The 16,299-nt window shown below is 36.9% G+C and overlaps 1 protein-coding gene across 1 annotated transcript; it reads right to left on the minus strand.

Moving 5' to 3' along the window:
- Positions 1-4,876: 4,876 nt before the first annotated feature.
- On the minus strand, positions 4,877-8,496 carry LOC133803206 (probable mitochondrial adenine nucleotide transporter BTL3). Its single transcript, XM_062241181.1, has 5 exons — positions 8,205-8,496; positions 7,630-8,068; positions 7,122-7,425; positions 5,840-6,304; positions 4,877-5,294 (listed from the first exon to the last, which is right to left on the minus strand). The coding sequence occupies exons 1-5, from the start codon at positions 8,254-8,256 to the stop codon at positions 5,226-5,228; spliced, it is 1,329 nt and encodes a 442-aa protein (XP_062097165.1). The 5' UTR covers positions 8,257-8,496; the 3' UTR covers positions 4,877-5,225.
- Between the last annotated feature and the right edge of the window lie 7,803 nt (positions 8,497-16,299).

Consider the following 16,299-nt stretch of genomic DNA (forward strand, 5'->3'; position numbering starts at 1 on the left):
TTATATTAGGATACGATTTGATCATGAAGTAAATAGATTCCTAATATCTGGGATATTAAATATCACAGGTTGGCAATAGACGATCGTATAAATCATCTGAGTCTTCGGGGATCTGCGGACACGCCATATCCTCAATCTACCACGAGCTAAATACACCATCGAGCTCGTATCATGGAGGTCATGTCTGATAAATATTACAAGCTTGCGCTTTTAAACTTAGGTATCCCTAGCTCGGACAATCAGCACGAGAACCGTGCCGTTAACATAAAGAATACTTGGATTTATAAGCTATTCCTTCCCTACAGTCATCTGCCAGCTATACACGATCTGAGTGAAAGACTCGTGCTGAAATTAGGATACACAGATTTTAATTTAGCTTAAAAATTGATTAATTTTTTAAAGAGTAAATACTCATTTTGTATCATGTATTTTATCGAAATACAAACTTGGTTCATATATTTTCAATAATGCTTATCTAGTACCTTGTAATTTGAAATCATACATACTATGTTACCCTTAGTCTAAATTTGGTTAACAAATTTTATCAATATGACCAAACTGCCGTTAGTTAATTTGATGATAGTTTGGTCATATTGATAAAATTTTATTGATCAAATTTAAGTTTAGAGTACCAAAGCATGAACAATTTCAAATTACAGGTTAATAGATGAGCATTATTGAATGTTATATTATTTTAGATAATATAATGTTAAATAAAATAATGTGACAAATGTGATTTTTCACACTTTGTAACATAATACTGAGAGTTACAAAATTGGATATACGTGTGTCCAAGTATAACATATTTTGGAGTTACAAAATCAGCTACAAATTTGTAACTTCCAAATATTACCAAGTAATGTGTAGATTGAGAGTTGTACATTTTTGATTGAATTTCATAAAGTCATAATGTGATATGGCTGTTGAAGATATGTTTTTAACTCCCATTATGTGTATGGAGGTTACAAAATCATGTGGGAAATGTATTGAGACGTTTTGGAAAAGGTGAAAAATTGGGAGGCTGTAACAGCCTTCAAGCTGTGGCCATAAGCATCCCAGGCCGCGATCTGGGAGTCAGGCCGTAATAAAGGTCTTGAACCTTATTCAAGTTGGTGATCATCACTACTCTTCACTTTGGTTATGTGAGTGTTAGAGTATTCTTGTTGTTTTTGCTTTGTTTTTTATTTACTATTCTTCTTATTTCATTCTTCATGTTCTTCTTTGTTCTTTATATTTACTTGTACTGTTTTGCTTTATATTTGTAATCTCATTCTATTCTACTTCTTCTCACATCTATTTACTTGAATTTTGTGTAATTAAGTTGTACTTTTATTTAATCAATGTTATTGTCCATTTGTAAATATAAAATAGTAAGTTTGTATTTCAATAAAACACACTTACCTTTTTTTTAATTATATATTTTTTAGATTTGAAAAGTGCATTGGGTAAAATGGTGTTTATAAATTTGTCATGAATAACATAAATTGAGCGGTAAATCAAACTATTTATAAGAATATAATTAACTTCATGCATTTGGGAGAATGAGAACTTTGAAATGTAAGTAGTAAAAGAAATTGACAATCCGGCCATTAAATTAGGCAGTTGGATAATAGTTAAGTTCCATTATCTGGCAGGTCGTTGGGGTCGTTGGTCTTCTGATACTCATAAGTAATTTGACATAAATTCGTGTTCAGTATAATTACTCACTCATGTTCAAACGTGAATTAATAATACCATCACATGAGTAACACCATATATATTCCAATGGCCATTTGAAATCAGTTGTAATTTAGATGTAATTATCAAGCATTATCATATTAGACATGTTTTTTCAACCAAGCATTATATTTATATTGTAATAATTAGATAAAATTTATTTTAAATATTTTTTAGTATTATTATGAGATATTAAATAATACTCAATATCAATTGACGCGAACTATAAGATTTTTTTGGCTTTATTCGAATTTTTTCAGATTTAGAAATCTGAAATTTATAGAATTTTGAGCAAAAATAATTTTACATTGATGGTGCCATAAAAATTTAATTTTAGAGGTAAAATATAATAATTTGCGATGGTCTCATAAAAATTTGGGAAAACTTGATAACTGCTTACTTTTAATATTAATTAATAAAAAATATCTAGAAAATTTATTTAATTAATTTTTACACACTTTTAGAAGTGAACTTACAAAACTATCATCTTTTTATTACACTTCAAAAACTAATTTCATGGTTTGGGTGGGTGTATAACTGGAAGTTTGTTAAAAAATCTAAGTATACATTCAAATATTTTAAAATATGGCTTGAAATTTGAGTTTTTGTAAACCGGGCATAGAGTCTATTTTGCACTAAAAACTTAACTTTAAAGGTCAAACGATGGTTTGCGATGGTACTATGAACACTTGATTTTAGAGGCAAAAATATATGCTAATTCAATTCTCTTGCGATGGTCCTATCAAAACTTGATTTCAAAGGCAAAAAACAATGCCTAATGATGGTCATGCAATAATCCCGCTAAAATACTTGATTTCAGATGCAAAAACAAAATGTTAAAATCATGCTCCTATAAAAACTTGATTTTGGAAGTGAAAAATCAATGCAACGATGCAAATTTTTTTATTTTCTTTGTTTTTGCATGTGGTTAGAATTTGCATAAAAATAGATAAAAACTTTCAAGTGGCATAAATTTTAGAGATTTTTTCTTAAATACGCACTCAAGTTTTCAAAAATACGATTTTTAAAGTTTCATAATTATAAAAATACAGTTTTTAGGAAAAACAACTTGAAAACAATTCACTAGATGAACTAAAAAAACAATATATATATATATATATATATCAGAACAACTAAACATCAATCCAAAAACAACATAAAAACAATACAAAAAAATAAGACAAAATTGTAAAAATGTAAAAAATTTCCTTAAAACCGTAAAATTGAAAAGAAAAAAATGTTACCATAAAAACGTAATTTTTTAGCGAAAATAATATTTTATGTAAAATCTCTAAATTTTAAATTGGTTGTCAGTTTGAGATTTTTTTTTCAATTTTAGTATATTTTTTTTCAAGATCTACTCGACCCAAACGCCATAGGTCGTTTGCCCTTGCTATTTTCTTTTCTTTTTTTTTTAAAAGAAAACTCGTTTTAGCACCTAAATTTATTATTATTTTTTAAATTTTGCATCGATACATCATCATTTTTACATTAATTAGGACTTTCAAAATCAACTTTTGATGGATAGAACATTGAAATGTATCGATCTTGCGTTGTTTTTGCATCGTTTTTCAATGTCAAAATCAAGTTTTTTGATGGGACTATCGAAATTGCACAGTTTTAGCATCATGTTTTGTCTTTAAAATCAAATTTCCATAAGACCATCAAAATGACATTGTTTTTTTTTCATCTAAATAAAGTTTTTATGGACTATCGCAAACCATCATTTTAACATTGTTTTTTACCTCTAAAATCAAGTTTTCATTAGACCATCGTAGGAGCACTGCATACCATCAATTTATTATTGTTTTTTTCCACTAAAATCAAGTTTTCATGGACCATCAGAGACCATTGATTTAAGATTATTTTTCCTTGAAATTCTATAAATTTCAAAATTTTGAATTTGAAAAAAAAAATACAAATAAAACCAAAAATATTTGAAATTCATAAATTAGTATTTTAGGGGTCGTTTGGTATGAAGAGTTCACAATTTTCATATTACTGGGAAAGTTGAAGAGGGTAATCTGATAGTCTGGAAACTTACATCATTGTGTTTGGTTGTGCACTGTAATCTTATTTATGATTCTTGGGAATATCACTTTCTGTGTTTGGTTGTGCATAAGAATCTGTTAAATTTTCATATTTTCATAAAATTAATATAATAATATATTTCATCAAAATAATTTATAAACAATTTTACTCATAAAATATTTTTTAACAGAATTAAAAAAAAAATATATCTATTGAATACTAGAATCAAGTATAATTTTTAAAATTACAAAAATACCCTTAATTATTTTTAATAATATTTCATTTGTTATTTTAAACTAAAGTAATGATATAAAGACTTTACAAATCAATTTCTTTAAATAAACAAATATTATTTATCATTTCATAGTTTGATATATGTATATTTATTTTTATATTATAAGCTTCAAAAATAAAATAAGTCATTAACTAAAAAATTATTAGTTTAAGATTTTTTTAAAAAATAATAATAATTTTGAAGTGTTTCACATTCCTGAGTATCTGAAAACTGGATATCTGAAAATTACTTGTCAGATGGGTTTCCCTTGAACCTAAAATCAGGAAAAGTTAAATCCCCTGAAGTACAGATTCTCAGTTTAGAAAAACTCAAACCCAGTTCCAAACATGGGAAAGTATTCCTGCATACCAATCGACCCCTTAAAGAAAGAAAACTTTCTTGAATTTAAATTTTCTAATGAATTTTCAATCAGTAAACTAAAAAATAATATAAAAAAAATGATGGATGCTCTATTGCTATTGGTCGTGGGTTAGAGAAGAGAGAAAAAAGGAGGGCTTAGATGTCGGTATATTTTTTTGATTGTGGGTAGATGCATAGAATGTCAAATTCCCCTTCTTGTATTTTTAAAATACAATGTAATTATTAGATACTAGTAGTAATTACACACTAACTACAAAACACGCCCTTAGTGATGTTAGAAACACAAAATTTACTCGAATATTAGTGTTCCAGGCACTAGTGCGCATTAAGAAGGTGTTTGATTACACTTAAACCCCTAACATTACTAGCTTATTCATTACACAAACCCCTAACAAAATGAATTTTGTGCTGGGAGAAAAGATGGGGAAATATACAATATACCAACTTAATAATTGCTCACAAACACATAACACATGTCAAAAGCATAAACGACCTTATATTGCTTCCTGTCTCATGGGGGTGAGAATTTGCTAGGTGTATATATAATATAAAGCTATTTCCTCATCAAAATCAAATTGGTTTTGTTATCAATGTCATCAATTGAAATCAAGTGTCTTGCCTAAGTGTAAAGTTTTGGAATAGGATTCGTGAGAAAGATTCTCAATTTCCTACCTTTTTGCATGGAAAAATATTTTGCCCAATTCAATAGCATTTGCTATGTTAATATAATAACCCTACCATTCTGAATTTATAGATGGTTGTTCTCTTTCACTTGCTGTACGACCTCCCTGGCGGATTCTTTTTCCGGAATCAATTTCCCTCTTCATTCAACTTTAAGAACTATCTTCATGAATTCATAGACGAAATAACTTATTGAAGCAGATGGAAGTACCTGACATTGAAGATGAAGAAAAAGAAAGGAATCTCAAAACCAAAAAGTAAAATTTGCAATATTTGGGAGGAAACAAGTTTGAGAAGTCAAGAATATCATGCAGAAACACACAAATTTTAGTAAAGCCTCCAGCGTACAACATAAACAATCTCAATTTAGGGTCCAAATAGTCTAATATCATTCCGGGTAGTACCTGTGAATATAAACAACCGGGAAAGAACAAGGAAGGAGATAAATTAAACACTACCTAGAAAAACTACTTAGATGGACATAAACAGGACAAGATATTACTTCGTATACCTACTAACAATTTTAGCAAGTTGAGCTCTGTGCTCCTTCAAACAAATATTTGTAGTGCCCAAGTATCCAGATAACTACTCTATATAATTTATAATCTTTTAATGCATATACCATTAAAAATTTCCAATACACCTTAATCGAGGTGACCTTATAATCTATAATGACCCTATATCACAAATTCGGAGAAGCAATCAAAGATGTTTTACACTCCTCAAGAAGGCCTGCTTAACTAGACAAACACATACCTGTAACAAACTGGGAATTAGTCCTGCATAGAGAGCTGATACTCCTCCATGCTCAACAATTCTCACACAAGTCGCCAGGGCACTCAATCTAGTTGCCTGGACTTGCAATTGAAGCTGTCTCCTCACAACCTCAAATGGGTAAGTCGCAGCTTCAGCACAAGCACCAGCAATAGCACCATACAGCAATGTCCTAACTGGTCCCAACTCTAGCTGATCAAAAGCATTGAGTTCCTGCCCCTGGTTCATGTTACGAATCCGTTTCCTACCTTCTGGTGAACGAAGATAAGCTGATTTCAGTATATCATATACACCATAGAATACTGCACCTGAAGGTGCCATACTTAGAATGGAGGGTACCAGGCCCTTATAAAGGGAAAAAAATCCCTCAGTTTGGATCATGTAGCGAAAAGCACCAACAACACCACCCAAGGCTTCTCCACCAGGTGCAACCATTTTAGTTCGGATCTGAAAGATACAAAATTTAGTATAATATAGTACTTATAAGTGACAGCCTAAAATCAATAAAATCTTCTGCCTGACCTTTTGTTAACCCAAAGTATAAGACTCTTGAAAGGGCATTGGATCAATTCAAAATGTAATTCAACAAAAAACATAAATATAGACAAATTCAAGAAATGTACTCAATGGCAAAAAAAAAAACAAAGTTGCACATCTAAAAAATAAGGCAAAATACTAACACTTTGATGATATAGTTTTCTTTTATTTTCTCCCTTTCCTGTCGTGAAAGATGTGCAGATAAGTTTTCCTACAGATTACATATACTGAAATATAACTGATTCACCGATGTCTAATGTTAATAGTAAATTTATTAAGGGACTAAACAAGAGTCAATTAGTTTGATGGACAAGACATGACTAGGGCACACATGTTGATTGCTCATGGTTGTTTATAAACTGAACATGTGCTTTCAAGAGCAAATTAAAATGATATTCCACATGTTACTTCCCATACTCTCAGAAATGAAAGTCAAGTTTCATCAAACAAGTAGTTGAAGAAGCTCAGATCCATGTCAAACAATTAGTATTTTAAGCATATAGTTCCGTGTTATGTCTGCAAATCAGGTGGCCCATATAACTAATAACAGAATACATAAGATTAAAACACATAGAAACTCTCTTCTTCATGCACAGTAGAGTGAAGCACATTTTAGTAGAAGACGTACTAACTTTAACTTAATTAAGATTAATTCTAGAATGAGCATTAAGGTCAAGTGCAATAAAAAACAAATCTAATTGCAGATTCCATTCTAAACTGAACCTACTGTGTCAAGTGGTAAGCAGAGTATAGTCGCAGTGATGCCAGCTGCAGCACCAGCAATGAATCTCTCAAAATTTGTGGTCTCCTCATTCCCAGAAAATTTGAGCAATTGTTTTCTGTAAGTATCGTACGCATAAAAATTGACTGCTTTAAATGGAGCAGTACGAAGAATGTTAACGATATTTCCTTTCCAAAAACCTCTCAAACCTTGAGAAGCGGCTATTGTTCTGACGAGCTCAAATAGATTCTTCTGCTCACCACGAACTATATATTCCAGCTTTAGTCTCTCAAGTGGGGCGACAAAAGTTCTGAAACAAAAATATTCAAATTTACTTTCACAATATTTTCAAATACGAAGTGATACCCAATTATGAAATGATGTTCAGAATAATCAATAAGCAATCTTGACTTAAAATCTCAATGCAAATTGGTCAGAGAACATTAAAATTTCACTGAATTGACCTCAATTTTGACATTTTCCTTCTACAATAACTAGTAAAGAACATACATACCTGGAAACCATAGCGGCAATAGCACCAGCCCATAAATGCTTGGTGGTGTTCATGGCAGCCCCTCCCCGAACCCTAATTTTCCCTTCCTTCTTCCTTTCCTCGACTACTGCCTCCTCAGAACCTTCATATCCGCTCTGAACCAAACACCTCTTCGTTTCCCGAACAATCCCGTTGCTTCTCAAGCTCACCGACAAAAACGTTCCTCCGACCACCACTTTGGGTCGACAGACCGACGAAGAAACAGACCCCGAAACCCCGATCGAAGCTGAACACTGCCTTTCATCCTCCGTCACCATTGACAGCGAGCCAAGAAGAAATTTAGAAACCGTGGGCTCGAGAAACAAGCCAGCGTTAACAAAGAAACTCGAATTCGAAGAAAAAGAAAACGGAAGTGCCGCCTGAGAGTGTGGCCCTCCTCTAGAGTGAGCGACCTCGGAACCTGCCATTTTGAAGCGTCGAAAGAAGGGTTTAAATTAGGATTGGAGGTTTTGGTCAGAGCATATAGAGACTACAAGTAAGTGTTGGAGAAGAATAGGAAAGAACAAAAGGGAATCTAAATTGGAAGAAAGAGATACAAGGTCGGGTGAAAATGGCGGGTTGTGGAGCTTTGCTTCCATCGCCATACATGTATTTTGCACTCGGTGAGTTCCCTCACTCGCTCATCTCCTCGACTCGACTCGACTCACTGTAGTGAGATTTGGTACATTTTAAAAAATAATTTTTATTTTTTTTGGTTTTTGTTTATTGCAATGCAATACTAGTAATGACTATATATCACTCAACCTCAGCTCCATTATCATACTTCTCTGGTCAGTGGTCTGTGGTCTGTGGTCTGTGGTCTGTGGTCTGTTGGGCGCCTCTTCTTCAGTTCTATCCTATAATAAGGGAAATTTGACTAATGATCTTAAAATGGCTCATGTAACAAAATGACCAAACTAAAAATCATCACATTTTCATCTTAATATTTTCCTGTATTCCTAAAATATCCCCCATCATAAATTTCTCCCTCTTCTTCTCTTATTCTCTTCTCATCTTTATTTCTTAATCTCTCATAAAAAATAAAACAAGGCAGTCACTATTATCTTAATTTATATTAATTTTCGAGTTCATTTTAGATTTCAGATCTAGGGGCAAATTATGAATCATTTCAAGATAAGAACTTCATTTTGGATTTCAGATCTAGGGGCAAAAATCGTATGAGTAAATATATATTTGTTATATATAGTGAGAAAATTTGTTTATCTACATTGCTTGTGCTATTTCGAACAGATTTGTGTATGCCTTCATGTTTTATTGTAATTTTCACTGTCAGAATAGATTTTCGTTCCTTTCTTGGTTTTTTTTCTGGGTTTTATTGTCTACCTCGATGAGACTCGATGGTCCTCGATAAAACCCTCATATGTTTATATTAATTGGCTACCTCGATATGCCTCGATAGTCCTTGATGGACCTCGATAAAACCCTCACACATTTAGGGAAAATGGATATCTCAATATGACTCGACGGTCCTCGATGAACCTCGATAGAGGCATAGAACTTAATGTATGTAGTATATGCCTCGATGGGGCTCGATGGGTTCATAAGAAATATCTTGTACAATGAAATTAGGCATCTGAAAAAAACAGAAAAAACTATTAATAAATATATTTTAAACAATCTGGTAACTATCAAGGACCATCGAGGCATGTCGAGGCCCATCGAGGTTTAAAAAAATCAAATAGCAGAAAAACTATTGAGGTCTGTCGAGGTAGCACACAATATTGATGCTGACCATTACTGGCGAGGCCTATCGAGGCCTGTCGAGGTCTATCGAGGCATAGGTAAAATAAAAAAAATATCCAATTTTATCGAGGCAGATCGAGGCCCATGCAAAATAAGAAAATGCCTAATTCTATCGAGGCCTCAAACAATATTGATGCTAGGCACCACTGTTAAGGCCTATCGAGGCAATGCAAAATCATAATATATCTAACTCTATCAAGGCCTATCGAGGCACGTGCAAAATCAGAAATATGCCTTATTCTATCGAGGCCTATCGAGGTGTAACGCCCTGGATAACCAAGACCATTACACTGTGTGTTTAAAATGGTGCAAGACTTGCTAATCAAGCCGTTTGAATATAAATATGTTTCTAAAGTCAACTGACAGGTTAGGGTTAAAAGATTTTGATCGTAAACGATTAATTTTCATTAAAACAAGTGTTTGATACATAGGATCCCAAAACAGTGTTTACATGGCAGAGACAACCCTCAAAGATTGATACAACAAAAGCTAGTCTAATGGTAAAATACAGTTTAGAGCTCAAATCCCTGTAAATCCCTCGGCAGTGGCGATCGAGCAGCTGCCAATGTACACTCCCCCCCTCCCCCCCCCCCCCCCCCCCTCCCCCCAAAGTCCTCCAACTTATGGTTGGTTCAACTTTCCTTTGCCTTTACCTGCACCACGTAACACCCGTGAGCCAAGGCTCAGCAAGAAAACCATAATAAACAATCATAGACAGCAATAAGAGTATATAATTAACTTCATTCCAATTAGTTTAATTAATCAGTAGAATACAAGTATTAAGCTAGGCAACGATAAACATATACCTTCAAACATATAACTCAATCCGTAATACAAATATTTAGGTGTCGGCACCCTTAGGCTGAGCCCTCTGGTTATTTAGCCAATCCCGACTCGCTTAGGCCGAGCCTTGTAATTCCCTGGGTAACCAGGACTGTTACTCTCTGTGTTTAAAATAATGTAAGACCTGTTAATCAAGTCATTTGAATTGAAATGTGTTTCTAAAGTCATCTGACAAGTTAGGGTTAAAAGATTTTGATTATAAAATGATCGATTTTCATTAAAATAAGAATTTGATACATGGGATCCCAAAATTAAGATTTACAAGATGGAAGCGATTCTCAAAAAATTAATACATCAGTAGCCAGTCTAAATGGCAAAATACAATTTAAAGCTCTAGTTCCTGTAAATTCCCTCGGCCGTGGCGGTCGAGCAGCTGTCGATGTACACTTCACCCCTAGAGCTCTCCAACTCATGGTTGGTCAAATTTTCCTTTGCCTTTACCTGCACCACGTAGCACCCGTGAGCCAAGGCTCAGTAAGAAAACCATAAATAACAAGCATAGACAGCAACAAGAGTATATAATAAAATTCAATCCAACTAGTTCAATTAATCAGCAGAATACAAGTATTAAGTCAGGCAACGACAAACATATACTTTCAAACATATAACTCAATCTGTACTACAAATATTTAGGTGTCGGCGCTCTTAGGCCGAGCCCTCTGGCTATTTAGCTGATCCCGGCTCGCTTAGGCCGAGCTGCGTTCAGCCCGCTTATCATCAGCCTCGACACCCTTAGACCGTATTTTCACATCACATATAACAGATATATAGTTCACAGAACACACATGTTCAAATATAGGGAATCTCAATCCCTTTCACAACCACATGGGTGCAGTTTTCTTACCTTGACTCCCGAGCGTTGGATAAAGAATGGTTCCGACCACGATCCTCAGACCTGAGCCTTATCGGTAACCCTAGTCATAAGCAACAATGGATAGTTATCAAATTCTAATCCAATTAAATGTTTTGGAAAAAAATACTAGCCTCAGGGACCTCGAATTTTACTAAACTGGGTAGTAGAATTCGTCCCGAGCATTTAGGCTTAAATCCCTGAGCCTAGAAACAATCCCAGGCTAAAACTGTCTAAGCGGGTCGCGACCTGGCCCTAAGGGCTGCGGCGTGCCTCAAGTCAGAGGTGCAACCTCTATATCTTGGGGGGAGGCGGGCCACGACTTACCCCTTAGGGTCGCAACGCGCCCTCAAAACAGCAAGCCCTCCAGGGCCTTTTGGGCACGCGGGCTGTGGCACCCATGAACTGGGTCGCGGCATGCCCCCGCGTACCCAGAAATCCCTGGGTTTCCAGCGTGTTTACCCAACCTTCAGCCCCAAAAATCCATCCTTAACATGCATCCTAGCCAAAACCAGGTCCAGATATGAGTCTAGGACTCTTAATCATATATCTTAAGCATAAAACACCCAAAAATTCTACTGAAACTACCATCTCAATTCAGCTATAAATAATCACTCAAAACCCAGTCAAATTCATCCTAATAATCTAAATTCCCAGCAAAATAACATAGGATCCTTACCTCAGTTTGAAGCTTCAATACTCAGAGATTTCTTTTACTGATCCTAGCTTTAATCCCCTAAGTTCTCCCAGCTCAAATCCAAGCTTAGTTCCCTGGCTTTTCCTTCAAATGCCCTTAGCTTCAAGGCACACGAAGAGAAGGAGAGAGAGTACGTGAGTGAAAGGGAGAGAAAATGCTGAGAACTGAGTGGTTTCTGGTGGATTCTGGTTATGCCTAGAATTTCCACTGGGTTTATCCCTTAACTCCAAAAAGACCAAACCGCCCCTTAAACTTTCCCAGCCCTCTAATTACTTCTAAGGGTAAAATGGTCATTTTCCTGATTCTCGCTAATTCCTCAAGTCATCCTACCAATTCCCAATTAATCCTGACATGCCCAATTAATCACCAAATACCTATCTGTTATTTAATAAATCCCAAATATACACTGAACTTCCCAAAATACCCCTAGGCTCACCCCGAGTCGGGTATTAAACCTCGCTGTGACTGTTTCGCTAATCCGCTCACTAGGATTGCCTCGAGCCATATACTGCAAATATATCCACATAATAATGTGGTCTCAACCATTTAACACATATACTCGCATTTATGCCCTTGACGGGCCAAATTACAGATATGCCCTTATAAACAAGAACGAGCCCGCATGCATATTTAATACTCATAAACATACATCTAAATATATTCATATCATCATATATATCATACATGCCATATAGTCACGCATTTAATCAATAAATCACACATATATCCAATTATGCCATCCCGGCATGCTAACCAAGGCGCTAAACCTTATTAGCATTTTTGAGTCATTACAACTATCCCCTCCTACTGAGAATTTCGTCCTCTAAATTTTACCTGAATAACTCAGGATATTGGTCCCGCATAGCTGACTCAAGTTCCTAGGTCGCTTCCTCGACCTTGCTATTCCTCCATAATACTTTGACTAAAGGAATCGTCTTGTTCTGTAGGACCTTGTCTTTTCTGTCTAAGATCTGAACTGGCCGCTCTTCATACGATAAATTAGTTTGTAGCACTAGACCCTTATATCCCAATACATGAGTCGTATTTGAGACGTACTTCTGAAGCATAGAGATGTGGAATATGTCGTGAAATCTTGATAATGATGATGTTAAAGCCAATTTATAGGCTACTTGCCCGATCCTCTCCAGGATCTCAAAATGTCCTATGAATCTAGGGCTCAACTTTCCCTTTTTCCCAAACCTCCTTGCCCCTCGTAATGGTGAAACTCGCAAAGACACGTGGTCCCCTACCTGGAACTCCACGTCCCTACGCTTAGGATCAGCGTAGCTTTTCTGTCTGCTTTGCAAAGCGAGCATTTGAGCTTGGATCTTCTCAATAGCTTCATTAGTATTTTGAACCATCTCCAGTCCCAAATAATTCCTCTCCCCCATGTCATCCCAATGAATGGGCGATCTACATCTCCTTCCATACAACATCTCGTATGGAGCTACTCCAATCGTTGATTGATAACTGTTGTTGTATGAAAACTCAATCAACGGGAAGTACTTACTCCAAGACCCCTCAAAATCTAACACACATTCTCTAAGCATGTCCTCTAATATCTGAATTGTCCTCTCAGACTGTCCATCTGTCTGAGGATGAAAGGCTGTACTAAACTTTAGCTGAGTTCCCATAGCCTTCTGCAAACCACCCCAAAACTTGGAGGTAAATATGGGATCCCAGTCCGATACTATAGATTTAGGAATCCCATGGAGACTTAAAATCTCCCTCACATACAACTCTGCTGATCCACAGTATAGGTCGTCCTCACTGGTAGAAAGTGAGCTGACTTGGTGTATCTGTCTACTATCACCCACACTGAGTCATGTAGCCCCACCCTCCTTGGTAAACCTCCCACGAAATCCATAGTAATGTCTTCCCACTTCCACTCGGGAATACCCAAAGGTTGTAGCAACACCGCTGGTCGCTGATGTTCAGCCTTTACTTGCTGACAGGTTAGACACTTGGCTACGTATTCAACCACGTCCTTCTTCATCCCAGGCCACCAATATAAAGCCCGTAGATCCTAATACATCTTCATGGTGCTTGGATGGAGTGAGTATGGTGTAGTATGGGATTAATCAAGTATCTCTCGTCTAATTCCCATATTCATCGAAACATAGATCCGATCCTTGTGCTGCAGTAAACCCGTCTCTGATATAGAATAATCCTTAGCCACTCCAACTAGGACATTCCCTCTAACCTCCTGCAACTGCGCATCATCCAACTGACCCTTTCTTATCCTATCTAGGAGGGTAGACTGTAAAGTAATATTGGCCAACCGGCCCACAACCAACTTTATCCTCACTCTGGCCATCTCCTCTGCCAGTTCCTTCGATATCTGCTTTGAACTAAATAATTGTCATGGGCCCCTCCGGCTCAACGCATTTGCCACTACATTGGCTTTTCCTAAGTGGTCAAGGATGTCACAGTCGTAGTCCTTCACCAATTACAACCAATGTTTTTGTCTCATGTTTAGGTCCTTCTGGGTGAAGAAATACTTCAAACTCATATGATTGGTGTATATCTCGCTCTTCTCTCCATACAAGTAATGTTGCCAAACTTTCAGTGCGAATACCACCGCTGCCAGTTCCAAATCATGGATAGGATACCGCTGTTCATAATCCTTCAACTGTCGGGACGCATAGGCAATAACCTTCTCATTCTACATCAACACACACACCAATCCCAGTCTCAATGCGTCACAGTACACCACAAACTTCCCTCCCTCCGAAGGGAGGCTCAACACTGGAGCAGTAATCAACCATCGCTTCAACTCTTGAAAGCTACCCTCACACTTGTCTGACCAGGTGAACTTCAGATTCTTCCGTGTCAACTCAGTCAATGGTGTGGCAATCTTTGAAATCCCTTCTATGCATCATCTATAATATCTTGCTAGTCCAAGGAAACTCCTAACCTCCAAGGCGTTCCTTGGCCTCGACCAATCCCTAACTGCCTCTACCTTGGCTGGATCTACCTTATTCCCATCTCCACCAACAATGTGTCCAAGGAATGTCACTTTCGATAGCCAGAAATCACACTTCTTAAACTTAGCATACAACCAATGCTCTCTCAATCTCTATAATACCCGTCGGAGATGCTGCTCATGCTTTGCCTCTAAACTGGAGTAAACTAAGATGTCATCGATGAAGACAATCATAAACTATTCAAGAAATCCTTGAACACCCTATTCATAAAATCAATCTTCGAGAATACCATCTTACCCTGGAGCTGATCGAACAGGTCATCTATCCTCGGTAAGGGGTAGTTGTTCTTGATGGTCAACTTTTTCAACTCCCTGTAGTCTATACACATTCTCAGAGTCCCATCCTTCTTCTTCAAAAATAAAACCGAAGCACCCCACGGCGAAAAGCTAGATCTGATAAATCCCAAGTCTAGAAGCTCCTACAATTGTATCTTCAACTCCTTTAACTCTGTTGGAGCCATCCTATATGGTGGCCTCGACACTGGCTTCTGAATCTCCCTGTGCGGTGGCAGTCACAGTAAGTCCTCAGGAAACACATCCAAGAACTCGCATACTAATCTAGTCTCTCCCGACCCCATTGGCGTAACCCTAGTAGTATCCGCCACACTAGTTAGAAAGCCTATACAACCTCCTTGTAATAGGTCCCTAGCCCTCAACGTTGATATCATAGGAATGCGGGGTCCATGCATAGCACCCAAAAAAACAAAGGGGTCCTCACCCTCAGGCTCAAAAGTCACCATCTTCTTCCTGCAATCTATAGTTCCGTTATATCTGACTAGCCAATCCATCCTCAAAATCATATTGAAATCATCCATACTCAACTCAATCAAATCTATTGATAGTTCCCTACTATCCACCATCACTAACAGTGCTCTAATCCATCTCCTAGAAACTACTAGCTCCCCTGTAGGCAATATAGTCCCAAACCCCACAGTATAATACTTGCTAGGCCTACACAATCTATCAATCACCTTACTAGAAACAAAAGAATGTGTAGCACCAGAGTCAATCAATACAATATATGAAGAGCCAATGCTAGAAAGCTGACCTGTCACTACCGAGGGACTAGCTCAGCCTCTGCTTGTATCAAGGTGAACACTCGAGCTGGAGTCAAGTTTTCCTCCTTCCCTGGTTCCTCCTTCTTCGGCGTCGGGCAATCTTTCTTGAGTTGTCCAACCACCCTTCACAAGTAACAAGCCTTGGTCCGGCATTCGCCCAGATGACGCTTCCTTCATCTAATGCACTCTAGATAACTCCTCCATGTCTCACCGCCTCCCTGGCGGCCACCCTGGACACCCCTCCTATCAGAACCAACAGTGGTTGTGTCAAGGGTCTTCCTCTTCTAATCACTGGGGCCTCCACCCCTACCAGACCATGTATATGGAGGCACTATCCTGCGAACATCCCGTCTCGCAGCATTCTTCCTCCAAATCTTGTTCTCTGCCTCCTCAGCAGTGAGGGCCTTCTCAACCACCTGGGCATAAGTTGTCTCCCCAAGCATTGATGTGATCC

This window comes from Humulus lupulus, chromosome X, assembly GCF_963169125.1.
Source record: "Humulus lupulus chromosome X, drHumLupu1.1, whole genome shotgun sequence".
Lineage (NCBI taxonomy): Eukaryota > Viridiplantae > Streptophyta > Magnoliopsida > Rosales > Cannabaceae > Humulus > Humulus lupulus.